This window comes from Schistocerca piceifrons, chromosome 1 (genome assembly GCF_021461385.2).
Source record: "Schistocerca piceifrons isolate TAMUIC-IGC-003096 chromosome 1, iqSchPice1.1, whole genome shotgun sequence".
Lineage (NCBI taxonomy): Eukaryota > Metazoa > Arthropoda > Insecta > Orthoptera > Acrididae > Schistocerca > Schistocerca piceifrons.
Window position 1 is genome coordinate 706,839,162 of NC_060138.1, and position 19,503 is coordinate 706,858,664.

At 38.0% G+C, this 19,503-nt stretch overlaps 1 protein-coding gene across 1 annotated transcript in view; it reads left to right on the forward strand.

Moving 5' to 3' along the window:
• The window catches only part of LOC124710724 (carnitine O-palmitoyltransferase 1, liver isoform-like), a 210,599-nt gene that overhangs the window by 162,812 nt on the left and 28,284 nt on the right, over nucleotides 1-19,503 (forward strand). Inside the window, exons 10-11 of the mRNA XM_047240949.1 lie at nucleotides 7,055-7,080; nucleotides 19,056-19,127. Coding sequence (XP_047096905.1) covers nucleotides 7,055-7,080; nucleotides 19,056-19,127 — 98 coding nt within the window. The remainder of the gene's footprint in view (nucleotides 1-7,054; nucleotides 7,081-19,055; nucleotides 19,128-19,503) is intronic.

Here is a 19,503-nt window from a genome sequence, read left to right on the forward strand (position 1 = left end):
CTAAAAACTCTTCAATCCAGCCACACAGCTGGTCTGATATTCCGTAGGCTCTTACTTTGTTTATCAGGCGACAGTGCGGAACTGTATCGAACGCCTTCCGGAAGTCAAGAAAAATAGCATCTACCTGGGAGCCTGTATCTAATATTTTCTGTGTCTCATGAACAAATAAGGCGAGTTGGGTCTCACACGATCGCTGTTTCCGGAATCCATGTTGATTCCTACATAGTAGATTCTGGGTTTCCAGAAATGACATGATACGCGAGCAAAAAACATGTTCTAAAATTCTACAAGAGATCGACGTAAGAGATATAGGTCTATAGTTTTGCGCATCTGCTCGACGACCCTTCTTGAAGACTGGGACTATCTGTGCTCTTTTCCAATCATTTGGAACCCTCCGTTCCTCTAGAGACTTGCGGTACACGGCTGTTAGAAGGGGAGCAAGTTCTTTCGCGTACTCTGTGTAGAATCGAATTGGTATCCCGTCAGGTCCAGTGGACTTTCCTCTATTGAGTGATTCCAGTTGCTTTTCTATTCCTTGGACACTTATTTCGATGTCAGCCATTTTTTCGTTTGTGCGAGGATTTAGAGAAGGAACTGCAGTGCGATCTTCCTCTGTGAAACAGCTTTGGAAAAAGGTGTTTAGTATTTCAGCTTTACGCGTGTCATCCTCTGTTTCAATGCCATCATCATCCCGTAGTGTCTGGATATGCTTTTTCGAGCCACTTACTGATTTAACGTAAGACCAGAACTTCCTAGGATTTTCTGTCAAGTCGGTACATAGAATTTTACTTTCGAATTCAATGAACGCTTCACGCACAGCCCTCCTTACGCTAACTTTGACATCGTTTAGCTTCTGTTTGTCTGAGAGGTTTTGGCTGCGTTTAAACTTGGAGTGGAGCTCTCTTTGCTTTCGCAGTAGTTTCCTAACTTTGTTGTTGTACCACGGTGGGTTTTTCCCGTCCCTCACAGTTTTACTCGGCACGTACCTTTCTAAAACGCATTTTACGATTGCCTTGAACTTTTTCCATAAACACTCAACATTGTCAGTGTCGGAACAGAAATTTTCGTTTTGATCTGTTAGGTAGTCTGAAATCTGCCTTCTATTACTCTTGCTAAACAGATAAACCTTCCTCCCTTTTTTTATATTCCTATTAACTTCCATATTCAGGGATGCTGCAACGGCCTTATGATCACTGATTCCCTGTTCTGTACATACAGATTCGAAAAGTTCGGGTCTGTTTGTTATCAGTAGGTCCAATATGTTATCTCCACGAGTCGGTTCTCTGTTTAATTGCTCGAGGTAATTTTCGGATAGTGCACTCAGTATAATGTCACTCGATGCTCTGTCCCTACCACCCGTCCTAAACATCTGAGTGTCCCAGTCTATATCTGGTAAATTGAAATCTCCACCTAAGACTATAACATGCTGAGAAAATTTATGTGAAATGTATTCCAAATTTTCTCTCAGTTGTTCTGCCACTAATGCTGCTGAGTCGGGAGGTCGGTAAAAGGAGCCAATTATTAACCTAGTTCGGTTGTTTAGTGTAACCTCCACCCATAATAATTCACAGGAACTATCCACTTCTACTTCACTACAGGATAAACTACTACTAACAGCGATGAACACTCCACCACCGGTTGCATGCAATCTATCCTTTCTAAACACCGTCTGTACCTTTGTAAAAATTTCGGCAGAATTTATCTCTGGCTTAAGCCAGCTTTCTGTACCTGATGTAATGGAATGTAGTCACAATGGAGGTGATAGCATTGGAGTTGTACCACAGTTGTCGGTGTGGTGAGTAGCTCTACATGGCATGTGTATCATAGGGCAATGATGGTTCTTCTGTGGTAGGTGCTGTGGATAGATGTCACAATCTGTTGTGCCTAAACCAGAACATGTTTGGTGTTTGAGTGTGACATGGTTTCATGCATTTCATAGCCTTGTGAACAAAACAACTGTGAAACCAGCAATTATCTGTCTGAGGTATATCATAACTACAAGATTAGGATGGAAGGGTGTGGTATACACATGTGCTCTCTGCAGAAGTGATCCATAGTTGCAGTGTCTCTGCTTAGTTAGCTTCTCGATGGTGGTATGGGAGAGTTCAGATGGATGTCTTTGGGTGTGCTTGACAGTTATCAGGCAGAGGTGGCATAGCAGCAAAGTGTTGATTCATTGGACTGGCCTGGAATGGATTAGCTCCCATCAGTAGTAATGAAAGTGGAAGCAGAATTGTCACCATTGGATACCAAAATGTAGTAGGTCTGAGGTAGCTGTGAGAAAACTGGAGCGAAACATGAGAAGCTCTTGCTTGTCAGGATGGGTTTGAGTCTACTTATGGGTCTGATAGGATCCATAGATGGCTTGGGAGTCAGGGGAGATGTGTGGGAAATCTGCTTATAGTTGGTCTTTGTTAACTTATTCAGCTTAGGCAGTCTTCCAAGTGTACTCTAATTTCTGGTGCAGCCCAGAGTTCCCTCATAATATTTTGGCTTTGTAGCTGCAGGCAATGATGTACAGGCATTGCACTGATGTCTCTGGTATGCGAGGCATACTCACACAGCAGGATGGGGCCACACTGCAGTCACGGCAGCCACCACATCTTCTCTACTACAGAAGGTAGTGTTGTTCCACCTGGTGTTGAAGTCTCGACCTATACTGAAGAGCAGGGATGGGCAGATCACAAAGTGTTGGCTGCCCAAGGTGGTCAGACAGGTGGTGGTGATTGGTTTGCAACCCGGCAGCAGCAGAGTTATGGTGATGGATTTGGCTGACGCATACTAGGTGTCACATAATGTCCAGCTGGCCAAACAATGATGAGCTGGTTTGGCCATAGTTAAATACTGGTTCTCCCTGCTGATTCTTGCTGTGTACATTGATTGGTATGCCGTGTCAAATCATCTGGAACATGTTGTAATTAGGTTTCAACATTCTTATGGTCTGTGTCATACATCAGAGATAAGAGTACTCTGTCATCACAGAAGTGCTGTGAACCCCTGACCATGCAGTCCCCTTACTAGTTGCGACCAACTTAGTGGTGGCCTGATTTTATCATGGTGATACTCTGCTGGTTCCAAGTCTCATTTATAACTTTTCCCCTTTATAGTAGAAACCAGGATTGTTGTGGTGGCAACTGTGGCATGCGTGTTGAACAGTGTGCACTCTTTTGGCAACTTGGAGCAGCTTGTATAATGGCTGTCCTCTGGGAGAAGTTAAGGTTAGCTGAACACATGGTAGCAATTGTAGTTGCCAGATGTGTAGCAGCAGTGTCTGAAAGGAAACTAGCATAAGTCATTCTGTGAAAATGTCTCCTGAATTCAGCTGGTGTTTTGTGAGCATTTGATCTATGGGTCTCATATTTGCAAATAGGATGCAGGAGGACTGTGAAAGCCAATGGGTGGAAAGTCTGTTGTTCTTGTGGGACTGGCGTAGTGGAGGGACTGGGAGTACACTCACATTGGACTTAATGTCACTAGACACTGCTGTGTGGCAATGTGAAACATCATTCTATGAGTGCATCACTGTAACTGATGGCACAACTGGTGTGGGTGTCACTATGATGTTTTGAGTTGGATCAGCATGTGGTGCAGAATCCAGTGGCTGAAATACAGTAGATTTATTTATTTATTTAGTCCTTATAATTCTACATGTATAGAGTATATACAAGGATACTGGACATGGTTAAGTCTTTGCAACATAAAATACAGTTTGTATTGCATTCCTAGGTACTAGATATTTAAGCAATTTAGCAAAGAATAATATATACAATAAACATTAGACAGGTAATATGGTTAGGTAGATTATTGTAAATTTTTACACCAATATGTAGAGTGTCTTTTTGGCATAACGGTGTTCTCACCTGATTCATATGAATATCAGATTTTTGTCTTGTATTGTATGCATGTACATCTTCATTTTTTAATAAGATATCTGGGTGTTTATAAATATATTGTTTTATGAAAACTAATGTTTCAAAATAAAAATGCAAAGAAGAGGAAGAATTGACATTTTTTTGGAATATGGGTCTGCATGAATTCCTATTTTTTACCCCTTAAATAATTCTTAATATTCTCTTTTGTATCCTGAAAAGTTTAATATGTGTTCTTGCATTGCCTCAGGAGATTATGCCACATTTAATTACAGAATGTACATAGGAGTATTATACATTTAACACAGGTTGTCTTTGCTGCAACAGCTTTTTAAGATCTTCATCATGTAGCGGGTTTTATTTAGTTTTCTTTGCAGTTATTCAATGTGTACCTCCCATTTGGTGTTGTTCTGGAGCCAGACTCCCAGCAATTTTGTGCTGTCAGTACTTTCCAATTACTCTGTCTCTTAGTTCTATTTGTATATTCGAGTGGTGCCTTCCTTTTAGATTGTAGAAGTTCAGTGCCGCTGTCTTTTCTTTGTTTATAATTACCTCGTTATAGCTGAACCACCATTCATTGTTAGGACAGCAGAGTCTTTTAGTTTTACTTCTGTTTTTCCACTAATATGGAAGCTTGTATCATCTGGAGCTTGGAGGGTAGTTTCACAGTACTTGTAGTATATAACGTAATTGACATAGAGGAGAAAGAGAATCGATCCTAATACTGATCCTTGAGGGACTCTGTACTTCACATTTTCATATCCTGAATAGAAGTAGCTGATTTTGTTGTGGTCAGTATATTGCATTCCAACCACCTGTTTGCATTCACATAGCTATGCCCTAAGCCACTCATTGGATATACCTCTAATAGCTTTGGATAAATCAAGACATATGCCTGTCACAAAGTCACTCTCATCCAGTTTAGGATAGAGTTCATTAAGAAATTCAAATATTTCACTATCAGTTGAAGAGCCTTTCCTGAAACCATGCTGTGACGGAGAGAGAATTTTATGTTTATTTCAGAAATCAGACTATCTCTTATATATATACTTAAAAAAAATTCTAAAATTTTTGAAAATACAGGCAGTAGTACTATTGACCTATAATTTGAAACGTCTTCTAGAGCTTTCGAGCAGTGGTTTCAGTTTTACTATTTTTAAGCATTCCAGTGAGTTGTTGCACAAGTATGTCAAGGTTTCAGCTAAGACAGCATTTTTTAATAATCATGTATGGTATTCCATCAGTTCCATATGGGTACCCTGTTACCAAGGTTTTTATAACTGATAAAATTTCTTCTATACTTATCCAGTCCACTCACTAACTGTTCATTTATGTTTGGAAAATACCTCTTGAATGTCTCTGCAATTTTTATTGGTCAAGAAATCATTAGTCCTTCATAACATAAAGTTATATTCTTGTATTGTTTTGTTTCACTTGCTGTTTGATTTTTGATAACTTCCCATATAGCTTTGGATTTGTTTTTTTGAATTTTCAATGTATTTGATATTTGCCATTTATTTAGCTTTCCTTATGACATTTTTGAAGATCCTCTTGCAATATTTCAGGTATAAATGAAATTCATGAGGCATGTTCTGCGTCTTTGCTATATTGTGTAATCTTCTCTCTCTGCACAAGAGATTCTAATACCTGTTGGTAATCCATTTGTTCTTTTTGAAGTTAAGTTGGCATTTTTGTTTTTTTAATGGAAATGCAGCTTCAAAGTAGGACATAAAGATTTCCATGGATTTTTCAAACTTTTTGTTGGTATTTTCACAAGCATACACTTCATACCAGGTTTCTTCACTTAATCTCTGTATGGGGGTTGGAGAAGCTCAAGCTTGTGTTTAATGGCCTGAATGATGTCTGCGATGGTGTGCAGTAGGTTACTCACAGCCATCATGACTATAACGTATCTCTGTGAATCATGGCAGATAACCTACCTACAAGAACACAATTTCTTCTTCCTGGTTACCAGTTATGTAGGAACACTGCTGCCTCTGTATAAAACTCATACAGGAATAATCATTATGATAATGTTCATTTTATTAGCCAATATCACCATGTAGTAGTAGTAGTTTATTCATCCAGAGACAATGTACATTGCATGGATTTCATCAAAAATACATGCAAAACTATATGCATGCTTAACAGAACAGGAAGCTCTAAGAACATGAGAAGTTAAAGAAAAACTACATGACACTCATCAATTACTCAATTATGTCACTCCCACAAGTACATTATAGGAGGATTTGGGTGATAATGGTGCAGAATGGTGAATGTAACTTAGGACAAGATTGCAACAGGGATGGAATTTACTGTTTTAATAAGTAAGCATTTTACATAATGGTCCAATATGAACCCAATGAAGAATATAAAACATATACTTCTTTTCTTACTCTTTTCCTTTTCTACTAAAGAAGTATGATGAACACACAAAAGACATTGCAGCTATTATTTACTATTTGGAAGTTCATTCTGGGAAACTATTCAGTTGCTGATTAAAATGGAGAGCTACATCAAACCAGTCTTTGGGCTGAGAATGACAATTGCAGCAACAATGACAGTGTTCAGTTACTAGATGTGTATACTTATGTTTATTTGTAAAACTTTCTTTTGAATGGTATGAGGTTAAACAATCCTAAACTAGAAAAGGGAATTGAGAAATATGTGGATATCATATTCACTAAATGGAGAGGAAAGAAATATTCATAAGCAAATTGCTTTTTATGCGAAAATTCACATCCAAGTAAAGCTCACATATCACTAGGATACACTACATTGAATTAAAGCAGTCTGATGTTATATTGGTTAGAAGAATCAGATTTTCCTTCCACTTAAATAAAATTTCATCTTTCTTCATCACATTAAAAAAATTTGCATCTATTTTTCCTTAATTTTGTGTAGTTGTAAGACATATTATTTTTCTTTGCAAATATCATGAACGTAATTCTTAATATTCACAATGAAAGTCAAGAACATTTTTTTCTGAACATTAACTATTTTAAAGTGTTTGATAACACTTTTTAAGATTTATTTTAGAACCCTCATCCAGGTTTAAAATGTTGCTATATACTGTTTCAATTGTAAATGTTCGTGAATGTACGAGATATTGCATATTAATCACTTACAATTAAAGTTAAGAGATTCATCTTAAAAAATGACATTTTTCTTCTTCTTCTCTCTAGATGGGCTTTAATGCTGAACACAGTGGGTGAGTAAAACTATACACATAATCTTTTTTGACTATATCTTTAGTGTCAGGTATTTGGAATTGCTTGTGGCTTGCATTCATGATTTGGAATTGGAAGAATGGCTAACTGAAACCAAATCTGATTACTTCAACACCATATTTTATATAAGGCAGTAATAGGTGACAATGTAAGGATAAGGATACATTCCTACCCACTAAAAGATAACACACTGAGTTGCAGTCAGGCACAACAAAAAGGCTTTTACATATTTAGCTTTCGGCCAAAGCCTTATTCAGTAAGGAAAACACACTCACATACGCAAGCACACTTCACGCACACCTCACACACACACACACACACACACACACACACACACACACACACACACACATGACCACTATTTCCGGCAGCTTGGACCAGAATTCTGGGACTTCGTTCACTTTTAATGATTTCAGATGCTTTTCAACACCACTGACACTGATAACCCTCATCTTTTCAGTGGTATGAGAATTAAATTGGGGCAAAACTGCTGGGTTCTCCTTTGTAAAGTAACATTTGTGAACAAAGTTGAGGATTTATGCTTTTGCTTTGCTGCCCTCAATTTCAGCTTCTGTCTCATCTATGAGTGACTGGTCACTAACTTTGGTGTCACTAACAGCCTTTACATATGATCATAATTTCTTTGGGTTTTGTGAAAAACATTTCAACAATATTCTGCTATGATAGTCACTGAAAGCTTAACAAATTACTTTTCTGACAGCCAAATGAGTTTCATTCAATATCTCTCTACCTATAGTTCTCTAGTTTGTTTTTCATCTGTTGTGCAGCAGTCTCTGTTTATTTAGGAGTTTCTCTAAACTGTTTCTGAAATCTTGTTATCTATTTGAGAATATTTTTTTGAAATCTTATTATCAATTTGGCAAAGGTCTTCTTAGTCTATGTTCTGTTTCTGACATCAATTTTCTCATTTCTTTGAACTTTTGCTCTAGCATGCTATCCTTCTGTTACAAAAAAGCTGTCCACACCTCGACTTAGTCCTGAACAATAAATCAAAAAATAAGTGTATTATATAAGTGTGTGGTACTTACTTTTTCACATGTAAATAGACGCACACAATCCTGTCTTCAAAATAGGTAACCCTGGTCTCAGTGTTGTCAACATTTTTGAAAACATCCTTCATGACTTGATCAACTCATATATTCCTAAATTATTATACAAAAAATAGTAAAATCCATTATTTTCTCCAAAAATGTATTGTGGTCATGGCACCAGTTGTGACCTTCCCTTGAAGTATTGGTGATAGAATTTAGATATGCTATCACACCTGATGTGAGTTCGGCACTACAGACTCCTTTTTCACCCAAGAAAACGAGGTTGTGTTAGATGCTTAGCTTGGGTGTTGATGATGTTGTTGAAGTTGGAACTGTGTAGGTTTTTCCTTATTTTATTTTATTTCTTCATTGGCTTTTGGTATGTGCCCATACCACCATCTCAATAGTGAAATGTCAGTTGTGATGATATGAACATGAGGACAACACAACACCCAGTTCCTGAGTGGAGAAAATCTCTGGCCTGGCCAAGAATCAAACATGGGCTCCTTTGGTTAGCAGTCCACTGCACTGACTACTTGGCCACTGAGGTGGATGAAACTGCATAGTTAGTATCTCCAGATTTGTAGTCACAGTTTTACAGAAATTTGCATAATGGATTTTGTGATCTTAATTGCATCTCATTAAGAAAAGTGTGCTGTGACTGCTTGTCCTTTCATGTATAAAACACATTAAAGTTTCAACATGGGTGTTAACACTATATGCCATTTTAATATATATAGAAATTACAAATCACATCTTTCTCATAAGCAACCTGATGAGGGACTCCTTTCTCCATTTTTAGATTCCAAACATGGCACATCTCTTCAAAGCCAACACAATATTTACATACTGAGTGATTCAGGAGGAATGTCACATAGTTTTTGAGGTGATTCTGCATGTAAAAATAAACTGAGAAAGTCCTATGAACATGTGTCTGATCGTTGATCATTATGGAACTGGAGCAGTTTGAAGACTACACACATCCATGAATGAATATGAAGAAAAATATGAATTTTACCTACCAAAATTCTGTGCAGGCAGTGTGATAGGTAAAATACTGGTGGGATAGATGACTGATCCACCCTATAAGATGTGTGGGTGTTCTCCAACAGATGGCAGCACTGCAATGTTGCACTGAGTCAACAGCAGGAAGTGTACCTATTGTGCAATCATGGGGTGGATGAATGAACAGTTGTGACATCTTGTGCATGTCATGCTTGAGTGTTGTTTAATTGAGCAAGACCAATGTGTAATGGCAGTGCCCATGTGGCTGTGACAGAATACCAGAGACATATCCATTATGTGACTCTGGAACAGATGTACAATCAGAACCAAGGCCATCCAATCAGTTGAGGAAAGAAAGACATTATTGCAATGGTACAACGGGAGTCCCACCACCATGGCACATTGGTCATCAGCTCAGTAGTCCACAAATGCAGGTGTGGCTTATGTTACATTCCAATGGTTTGTACTCATTCCATGTGCAGCCTGTGAAACATCTACATCCAGGTGAGAGGCTACATTCACACATGATGGTATCACAAACATCCGAAATTCTCATGCATGTGTGATGGAGAATCCATAAGACACTAGGGAAACAAAATACCAAGTTAGGTTCTTGGTGAACATCTGGTATGGTATGACTGATGACCTTGTGACAGGGCCCATGTTGCTGCCACATCACATGAAAACCACAGCATACACACATTTTCTGATACAAGACCTACTTGCACTTTAGAAAGTCATGACATTAGAGCAATGGCAGCAAATGTACCTGCAACATGATGGGTCACCGATTCACTGGACCAGAGAAGTATCCCTGTATCTGAATAACACAATTCGTCAACATGGATTGGCTGTGGTGGACCCATTAACTTGAATGCCAGACCACCTGACCTAATCCTACCAGACTTCTGTTTATGGGGGCTGGTTAAAGGGGCAGGTGTACAAACAAAGGTGTACACATGAAGAACTTGTCACAAATGCTGTTGCCTGCACTAAAACCCACCAAGATGATGTTCGATGAGGAACAGAACACACCCTCCAATGCATTGACAAGTGCATTGAGATGGGTGGGGGACTTTTTGACCCTCTTGTGGGATGGATCAGTCACCTGTCCCACCATTATTCTGTTCATCACAGTGCCTACACATCATTTTGGTAAGTAATAGTCACACTTGTCTTCATAATGATTCATGGATGTTTACAGTCTTCAACCTGCTCCTGTTCCATAATGATAAAAAAAATCAGACATGTGTTCATAGGACCTTTTTGGTTTGTTTCCTACATGTCAAATCACCTCAAAAATTATGTCCTCCTGAATCAGCCTGTATGTACATTTATATGCAAGTCACTGATAACTACTCAAATTTAGGTTAAATATTAAATAGATGTTGGTAATTGTAATATAATATCTCCATTTCTTCACAGCAGTCACAATCTGTAGAAATACAATTTAGCATTTCCATTTTCACCAGAGCCAGGATAGCTTGTGTTGTTGGTGGTTCTTATGGATACACATAGAAACAAAATTACAGTTTAATGTTGTCTGTTTTCTGAACATGACTTTTTAAGTCTTAAATATTGTTTTGGTGTACAAAAATGGAAACATGACATTAGTAACAGTATTTGTGTAAATTAAGCATGTTTTCAGAATTCCAATTTGAGAAGGAATTTATGTAATTAATTCTTGAATTTTATCCTAACTCAACAGTTTTGACATTATCTAAACTGTATTTTGTTTACTCTGTCCTCTGCACTTTTCACTATGATATAAGTTATTGAAAGGTAATAACTTCCTGGCAGGAACTACTTAGGAGGGATGTCATCACCAAAAGAAACAAAACTGGCATTCTATGGGTCAGAGTATGGAATGTTAGTAGAGCCCTTAATTGGGCAGGTAGGTTAGAAAAGTTAAAAAGGGAAGGGATAACTTGAAGTTATATATAGTTGGAATTAGTTAAGTTCAGTGGCTGGAGGAACAGGACTTATCGTCAGGTGAATACAAGGTTACAAATACAACATCATATAGGAGTAGTGCAGGAGTAGGTTTAATAATGAATAAGAAAATTGGCATATGCCTAAGCTACTATGAACAACATAGTGAATGCATTGTTGTAGGCAGTATAGACACTAAGCCCACATGCACCGCAGTAGTACAAGTTTATGTGCCAACTATGTCCACAGATGATGAGGAGGCTGAAGAAATATATGATGAGATAAAAGAAATTATTCGGATAGTTAAGGAAGACAAAATTTATTTATGATGGGGAATGTAGGATAATAGGAGAAGGAAGAGAAGAAAAACTAGTAGATGAATATAGACTAGTGGAAAGGAATGGAAGAGGAAGCCACCTGGTACAATTTTGAACAGAGCAAATTTAATCACTGCTAACACTTGATTTATGAATTGTGAAAGAAGGTTGTATATGTAGAAGAGACCTGGAACACTGGAGATTTCAGATTTATTATATAATGGTAAGACAGAGATTTTGGAACAAGATTTTAAACTGTAAGACATTTCTAAGGGCAGATATGGACTCTGACTGCAATTTATTGTTTATGAACTATAGATTAAAAGTAAAGAAATTGCAGAAAGGTAGGAAATTAGTTGGATGGGATCTGGACAAGTTGAAAAAACCAGAGGTTGTTGAGTTTCAGAGGGAGAATTAGGCAGTGATTGTCTAGAACAGGGGAAAGGAATACTATAGAAGATGAATGGGTGGATTTGAGAAATGAAATAGTGAAGGCAACAGTAGGTACAAAGACAAGGCCTAGTAGAAATCCTTGAATATCACAGAAGATATTGAATTTAACTGCTGAAAGGATAATACGTAAAAATGTAACAGATGAAGCAGACAAAAGAGAATACAAATGTCAAATGAGACTGACAGGAAGTGAAAAATAGCTAAGCAGGAATGGCTAGATGACAAATCTAAGGATTTATAAGCATATTTTGCAAGTGGAAAGATAGATACTGCCTACAGAAAAATTAAAGAGGCTTTCAGTTGTATGAATATAAAGAGCTCAGCTTGAAAACCAGTACTTAGCAAAGATAGAAAAGCAGAAAGTTGGAAGGGATATTTATAAGGTAGATGAACTTGAAGGCAAGAGGGAAGAGGACATAGATGAAGATGAGTGGGAGATATGATACTGTGAGAAGAATTTCACAGAGCAGTGAAAGACGTAAGTCAAAACAAAGCCCCTGGAGTTGATGTTGTTCCCTCAGGGCTACTGGTATCTGAGGGAGAACAAAATACTCTCAGCTTCCAGGATAATGTAATAATTTCAATTCCAAAGAAAGCAGATGCTGACAGATGCAAATATTACCAAAATATCAGTTTAATAAGTCATCATTGCAAAATATTGACATTAATTATTTACTGAATGGAAAAAATGGTAGAAACTGACCTCAGAGAAAATCATTTTGCTATCTGGAGATATGTAGACAGCTATGAGGCAATACTGACCCAATGACTTCTATTAGAAGACAGATTAAAGAAAGGCAAGCCCACATTTATAGCATTTGTACACTTAGTGAAAGCTTTTGACAATGTCAACTGGAATTCACTATTTGAAATTCTGAAGGTAGCAGTGGTAAAATAAAGGGAGTGAAAGATTTTATACAATTTGTACAGAAACCATACAGCAGTTATAAGAGTCGAGGGGCATGAAAGAGAAGCAGTGGTTCAGAAGGGAGTGAGACAGGGTTTTAACCTATGCCCGATATTATTCAATCTGTACATTGAGCATGCTGTAAAAGAAATAAAAGGAAAATTTGAAGCAGGAATTAAAGTTTAGGGAGAAGAAATAAAAACTTTGTGGTTTGTTGGTGACATTGTAATTCTATCAGACACAGAAAAGGACTTGGAAGAGCAGTTGAATGAAATGGACGGCTTCTTGAAAGGAGAATATGAAATTAACAACAACAAAAGTAAAACAAAGATAATGGAGTGTAGTCAAATTAAATCAGGTGATGCTAATGGAAATAGATTAGCAAACAAGACACTAAAAGTGGTATATGAGTTTTGTTGTTTGGGAAGCAAAAGAACTGATGATGCCCAAACTAGAGTGAATATAAAATGCAGGCAGGCAATGGTAACAGAAGCATTTGTGAAGAAGAGAAATTTGTTAACATTGGGTATAGATTTAAGTGCTAGGAAGTCTTTTCTGAAGGTATTTGTCTGGAGTGGAAACCTGTATTGACATGAAACAGTCTAGACAAGAAGAGACTAGAGAGTTTTGAAATGTGGTGCTATTGAATAATGCTGAAGATTAGATGGATAGGCCATGTAACTAATGGGGAGGAATGGAGTAGAAATGGGGAGACAAGAAATCTCCAGCATTACTTGACTAAAAGAAGGGATCAATTGATAGGACATATTGTGAGATGTCAACGGATCACCACTTCAGTACTGCAGGAAAGTGTGGTGGGTAAAAATTATAGAGGAAAGAAGGATGTAGACTCCTGTAGTTATTCAGAGATGAAAAGGCTCGCACAGGATACAGTAGCATGGAGAGCTGCATCAGACCTATCATGAGACTAAAGACCACAACAACAATATGTTTTTAAAAATATGCAAGTTTTGGAGCTAAGTGTTTCATCAGATTATGTATGACCTAGTGTTCCTTAATAATTGGGTTGACTTTTTAGTTTTTAATCTACATGTACATCTATATTTACATTTACACTCTCCCAAGTTCTGTGAAGTGCATGGCAGAGAAAAGATGTGTCATTGTTGAAGATAATCAAATATTAGTCACAATTAAATTGATTCCAAAGTTATTGTGTATTGATTTGTGTATGGTCCAAAAAAAGGTTGTAATTGCTGTTCATTAGAAACTTTTCCCTCCTTCATTGGTTGCAGGAATATAAGTTGAACATTATTAAATTCTGTAATATTGATATCAAAGATCTATATATCTAACTATGGGTTTATTTCCAAATACTGAGAGTAGAAAACATTATTTTAGTGCCTGATCATGGCAACATAGTATTGTAGTATGCAATACACAGAAAAACTATATTGTAGTCTCTGATACACAGTAAAGTAGTATTCTGGTATCTGAAACAGCCTAAAACAGTATTGTAGTATCCACTACATGATTAATTTGTATCACTAGGCAGGGAGTTTTTATAAAGGTTGATTTTAAGGTTTCAAATGCTACCTGGAAGGCCACTGTCTAAAGCAATCTGAGATGGCTGTGGTATGAATTTGGAGTAGGAATTTACTTTCCCTGAGAATACTTACAGTTCCTTTAGATTTGTTGGTGTGGATAAGTGAGTAATGCCTTCACATCTTTTTGTGACAGTTCTAAGCTCCTACTGCTAAGAAAGGGGCTTAAGTATTCCACATGAGGTTGGGAGAATCATTGTTCACCCAAATTTCACTCTATAGCATTCTGCTGGAGCTCGAGGAGAAGCAGATGCAGGTTGTGTACATATTTAGTTTCTGTTTGGCATGTGACAGTTGTATCACCCAAGGAATTGCCACAACTGGAGTTGCTGAAGATAAGTTGTTTGAGGTAATGCTGGAAAATCGCTAGGCAGCTAGCAGTACTGAAATGCAATCGATAGTAGCAACACACATCAAATGTCATGTTAACTACCACATATGAATTGGCTATTTGCCAAGTGGAAATGGGAAATATGCTTCAGCAAGATTGAGTTTGGAGAAGAAATGGCCACCTCTGAGTTAGGTCAGAAGGGCTTTTGGATCAGGAATTCTGTATTAATCAACCACAGGTTGAGCATTCGTAAGGATTTGTAGTAGCAGCAGGGGTGAAGTTGCTGTTAGGCTTCTTTATTATGACTGGGGGCATAGCCCCTTGACTGAATTTCACCAGTATCAGAATGTGTAGACACTTGAGATGATCATGTTCTTGTTTGAGGCGATAGTGGAAAGTGACTGATTAGGGCAAGCATAGTAGCTGTTAGGCTAGTCACAGATCTCAGCTTGATATGTGCTGTACATTTTTTGGCACAACCAAGTCTGACATCAAGGGGAGAATAATACTCATCACTCAGTCCACAACTCATGGTTTAGTGGTTAGCATTGCTGCCTCTAGATGAGGGGATTCCCAATTTGATATCCCAGCTGCGTAGGAGACTTTCTTCCCTCAAGGGCTGGGTATTTGTGTTGTTCTAATAATTGCATCTCATCTCTTCATCACAGTCCTGAAAGTTGCCAAAGTGGCATCAAATAGAAAGACTTGCACCAAGTGGCCAAACAACCCCAGATGAGTTTGTTGGCCAATAATACCATATGATCATTTAGTTTTATTTATCACACAGTGCCTCTAAACTGTCCAAGGTAAAGAACTGTGAAAAATTATGTACTTTGTCAATGATCTGAAAGCTTTGAATGGCATCCAAGCCAAAAAAAAGTTCTGCACTTGGACAGAAGTGACAACTAAGAAGGAGAGATGGCATGAGAGCTTTTTGTACATTATGTCCAATTCACTGACATCCAGAAGCAGAATATATTTCTCACTGTAAGAACAGGGCCACTGCACAAAAAGCTTGATTGGAGGTGCACCTAGTTTTTTGTGTGTAGGCTTATTGATTGAAGAGACAGTGGCACTCATATTGAGCTGATATTGAATAGGAGTTCTGTTAATGGGAAGCTGAAGGATTTATGGTCAGGTCTTTCTATGATCATCTCGAAGGGATTAAACAACTTGTTGACATGTTTACAAGAGTTTGCTGATCATTGTAGTGGAAAGTGGGGCTGTGTGGGCCTCCAAGGTGTGCTACAACAAACATCAGCTGTATTCAGAATGAGATTTTCACTCTGCAGCAGAGTGTGCGCTGATATGAAACTTCCTGGCAGATTAAAACTGTGTGCCGAACCGAGACTCAAGCTCAGGACCTTTGCCTTTTGCGGGCAAGTGCTCTACCCTCTGAGCTACCCAAGCATGACTCTTGCCCCATCCTCATAGCTTTACTTCCGCCAGCACCTCATCTCCTATGTTCCAAACTTCACAGGAGCTCTCCTGGAGAGTTGCCTGAGACTGCAGTCATGTGTGCAAGTTGTGTTTGCACGTGTGTGTGCGTGTGCGTGTGTGTGTGTGTGTGTGTGTGTGTGTGTGTGTGTGTGTGTGTGTGTGTGTGTGTGTGTGTGTTTTGTCTATTTTTGACTATGGCTTTATTGGCTGAAAGCTTTATGTGTGACAGTCTTTTTATTGTGCCTATCTGCAACTCAACATATCCTCTATACGGTGAGTATCAAATTTCCTTTTCATAATATTGTTACATTCCATCCTAGATTTTCCAATGTTGATATTAGGGTTTAAAATTGTTGGTAAAGATGCAGCTTTCAATTTTAAGAATTTCTTGTAAAAATACCCATGTATCACTTGAATATTTAATGATAAACCTATTCTGACTGTAAGAGTCTCCCTGGATGCAAGACCAATGTCTTAACCACTGTTTCACCTTGCTTGGGTGTAGACACTGTTCTATAAATTGTTTGAGTTTTTATTCATTTGCATCATTGCTTCCTGGATATTTCAATTCTCACAAATGTTAATTTATTTTAGACTATATGGTCTACCTATATGTCACATCCTTCCAGTATGCATCAGATGATAAGATGTCATGCAACTGGGGGCCAGGAGGGAAGGGAATTCTCTGTCTGATCAGCTAATTTAAATAATGTAACTCTGCTTAAACCATACAGCTATACATTTGCATGACACTTCTCTTTTCTCATGTATTGTGTTAATATACACATACACTATGTGATCAAAAGTACCCAGACACCCCCAAAAACATACATTGTTCTTATTAGGTGCATTATGCTGCCACCTACTACCAGGTGCTCCATATCAGCAACCTCAGTAGTCGTTAGACATTGTGAGTGAGCAGAATGGGGTGCTCTGTGGAACTCATGGACTTTGAACATGATCAGGTGACTGTCACTTGTGTCATATGTCTGTGAGATTTCCACACTCCCAAACATCCCTAGGTCCACTGTTTCTGATGTGATAGTGGAGTGGAAACATGAGGGGATATACACAGCACAAAAGCATACAGGCCGACCTGATCTGTTGATTGGCAGAGACTGCTGACAGTTGAAGAGGGTTGTAATGTGTAATAGGCAGACATCTATCCAGACCATCACACAAGAATTCCAAACTGCATCAGGATCCACTGCAAGTACTATGACAGTTTCATGGTAAAGTGGCTACTCATGAGCCACACATCATGCCAGTCAGTGCCAAACAATGCCTCACTTGGTGTAAGGAGTGTAAACATTGGACGATTGAACAGTGGAGAAACATTGTGTGGAGTGATGAATCACAGTACACAATGTGGTGATCCAATGACAGGATGTGGGTATGGCGAATGCCCGGTGAACATCATCTGCCGGCGTGTGTACTGCCAATAGTAAAATTTGAAGGCGGTGGTGTTACGGTGTGGTCACATTTTTCACGGAGGGGGCTTGCACCACTTGTTGTTTTGCATGGCAATATCACAGCATAGGCCTACAATGATGTTTTAAGCACCTTCTTGCTTCCTGCTGTTGAAGAGCAATGCAGCGATGGCGATTGCATCTTTCAACATGATTGAGCACCTGTTCATAATTCATGGCCTGTGGCAGAGTGGTTACACAACAATAACATCCCTGTAATGGACTGGCCTGCTTAGATTCCTGACCTGAATCCTGAAGAACACCTTTGGGATGTTTTGGAACGTCGATTTGTGTCAGGCATCACCAACCGAAATCGATACCTCTCCTCAGTGCAGCACTCCATGAAGAATGGGCTGCCATTCCCCAAGAAACCTTCCAGCACCTGTTTGAACATATCCCTGCGAGAGTGGAAGCTGTCATCAAGGCTAAGGGTGGGTCAACACCATATTGAATTCTAGCATTACCAATGGGGGGCACCATGAACTTGTAAGTCATTTTCTGCCAGGTGCCTGGATACTTTTGATCACATAATGTACAGCACAGATCTCCTCAGTAGTGTGGCTCTAGATTGAGCTCTCTCTGAGATGTCTAGAAGTGGAAACATGGTTGAGAGCTCTCTACTGGACGCACGTTGAAGGCCTATCTAAAGTGACAAAAGTAGACAGTGGCATTCAGTATACATGGCATTCCAGCTCTGCATTGAGAGTGGTCTCAGTATATTCTTCAGCTTAGAAAGCAACAAAAGTGTATTTCTTCCTTGGTGTAGAGTCGAAGGAATTGTTAGAGCCTTAATACGTGAATATGGTCTATAATATGAGTTGAAATATTTAAAATAGTTATCTGAATGCTAAGTAAATGACTAAATGTTACTGTCACTAACCATAATTATTTAGAAGATTCAGAATATGTTTCAGATTGAAGAGTTTACTTTGTTGCTACCTCACGTATATTCTTCAAAATTTCCAGACTTTATTTTAACTGGGTGTATTTAAATATGTGTTGTAAGTTTGCTATTGCGCTCCATCGTTCTTGGGATATTATGGACTGTATTTATGTTCATCTTAATCTGAAGATTGCTAGAATTAATATGGTATTTCCTTCAATATTTCAACAGGTCAAGAACACTTTGTCTTTTACTACTACTTTCATTATGCAATATGAAAGTATATTAAAATATTTCTGTATTTGCATATGTCTGTATTTGTTTTACTTGATTTTTCTCTGCAGATTAACACATAATGAAAATTTATGCCCAGGTTCTTTATGATCTTTTCCAATGATGATGGTTTGTACCTTCTCTTGTGACACTTTAAGGAATGATATTGCACAAGAATCTCATATTTCCTCTTTATTGAATTAGTTTGATAAAAAATCTTACAATACTTCTAGATAAAAAATTACACTAATTGTATTTGGTGTGTATTTATACTCATACTTACCTTATTGTTTATTGGAATGTAATGAAAGTTAGTTTCATTGTTGTTTCAGAGCTGATGGAGCTGTCATGGCCCATACTTGGGAATATGTTTTACAAGATGAGTTGATACCAGATCACCAATGGTAAGAAATTTTTCAATGCAGTGTTTTTGATTACAATATTTTTTAGTGAACCTATATGAAAATGGGAATAAATATCTTTCTATTTGTGAATTTCATGCATGTCTGAGGCTGCATTTTCCTCTGTTACCAAACCGATTATTCCTTGATGCTTCAAGGTGTGTCCTATCACCGAATCCCTTCTTTTAACCATATTGTGTGCTTGGTATTCAAATAATCTTCAGCACTCTTCTCTAGCAATAACTTTCAAAAGCTTTGTCTCTGTACCATTTGTCATCAATGTTTGACTCCCACAAAATGCTACATGCCATGTAAACACTTTTGGAAAATACTTATTAAAACTTAAATTTATATTCGATGTTAAGACATTTCTTTTCTT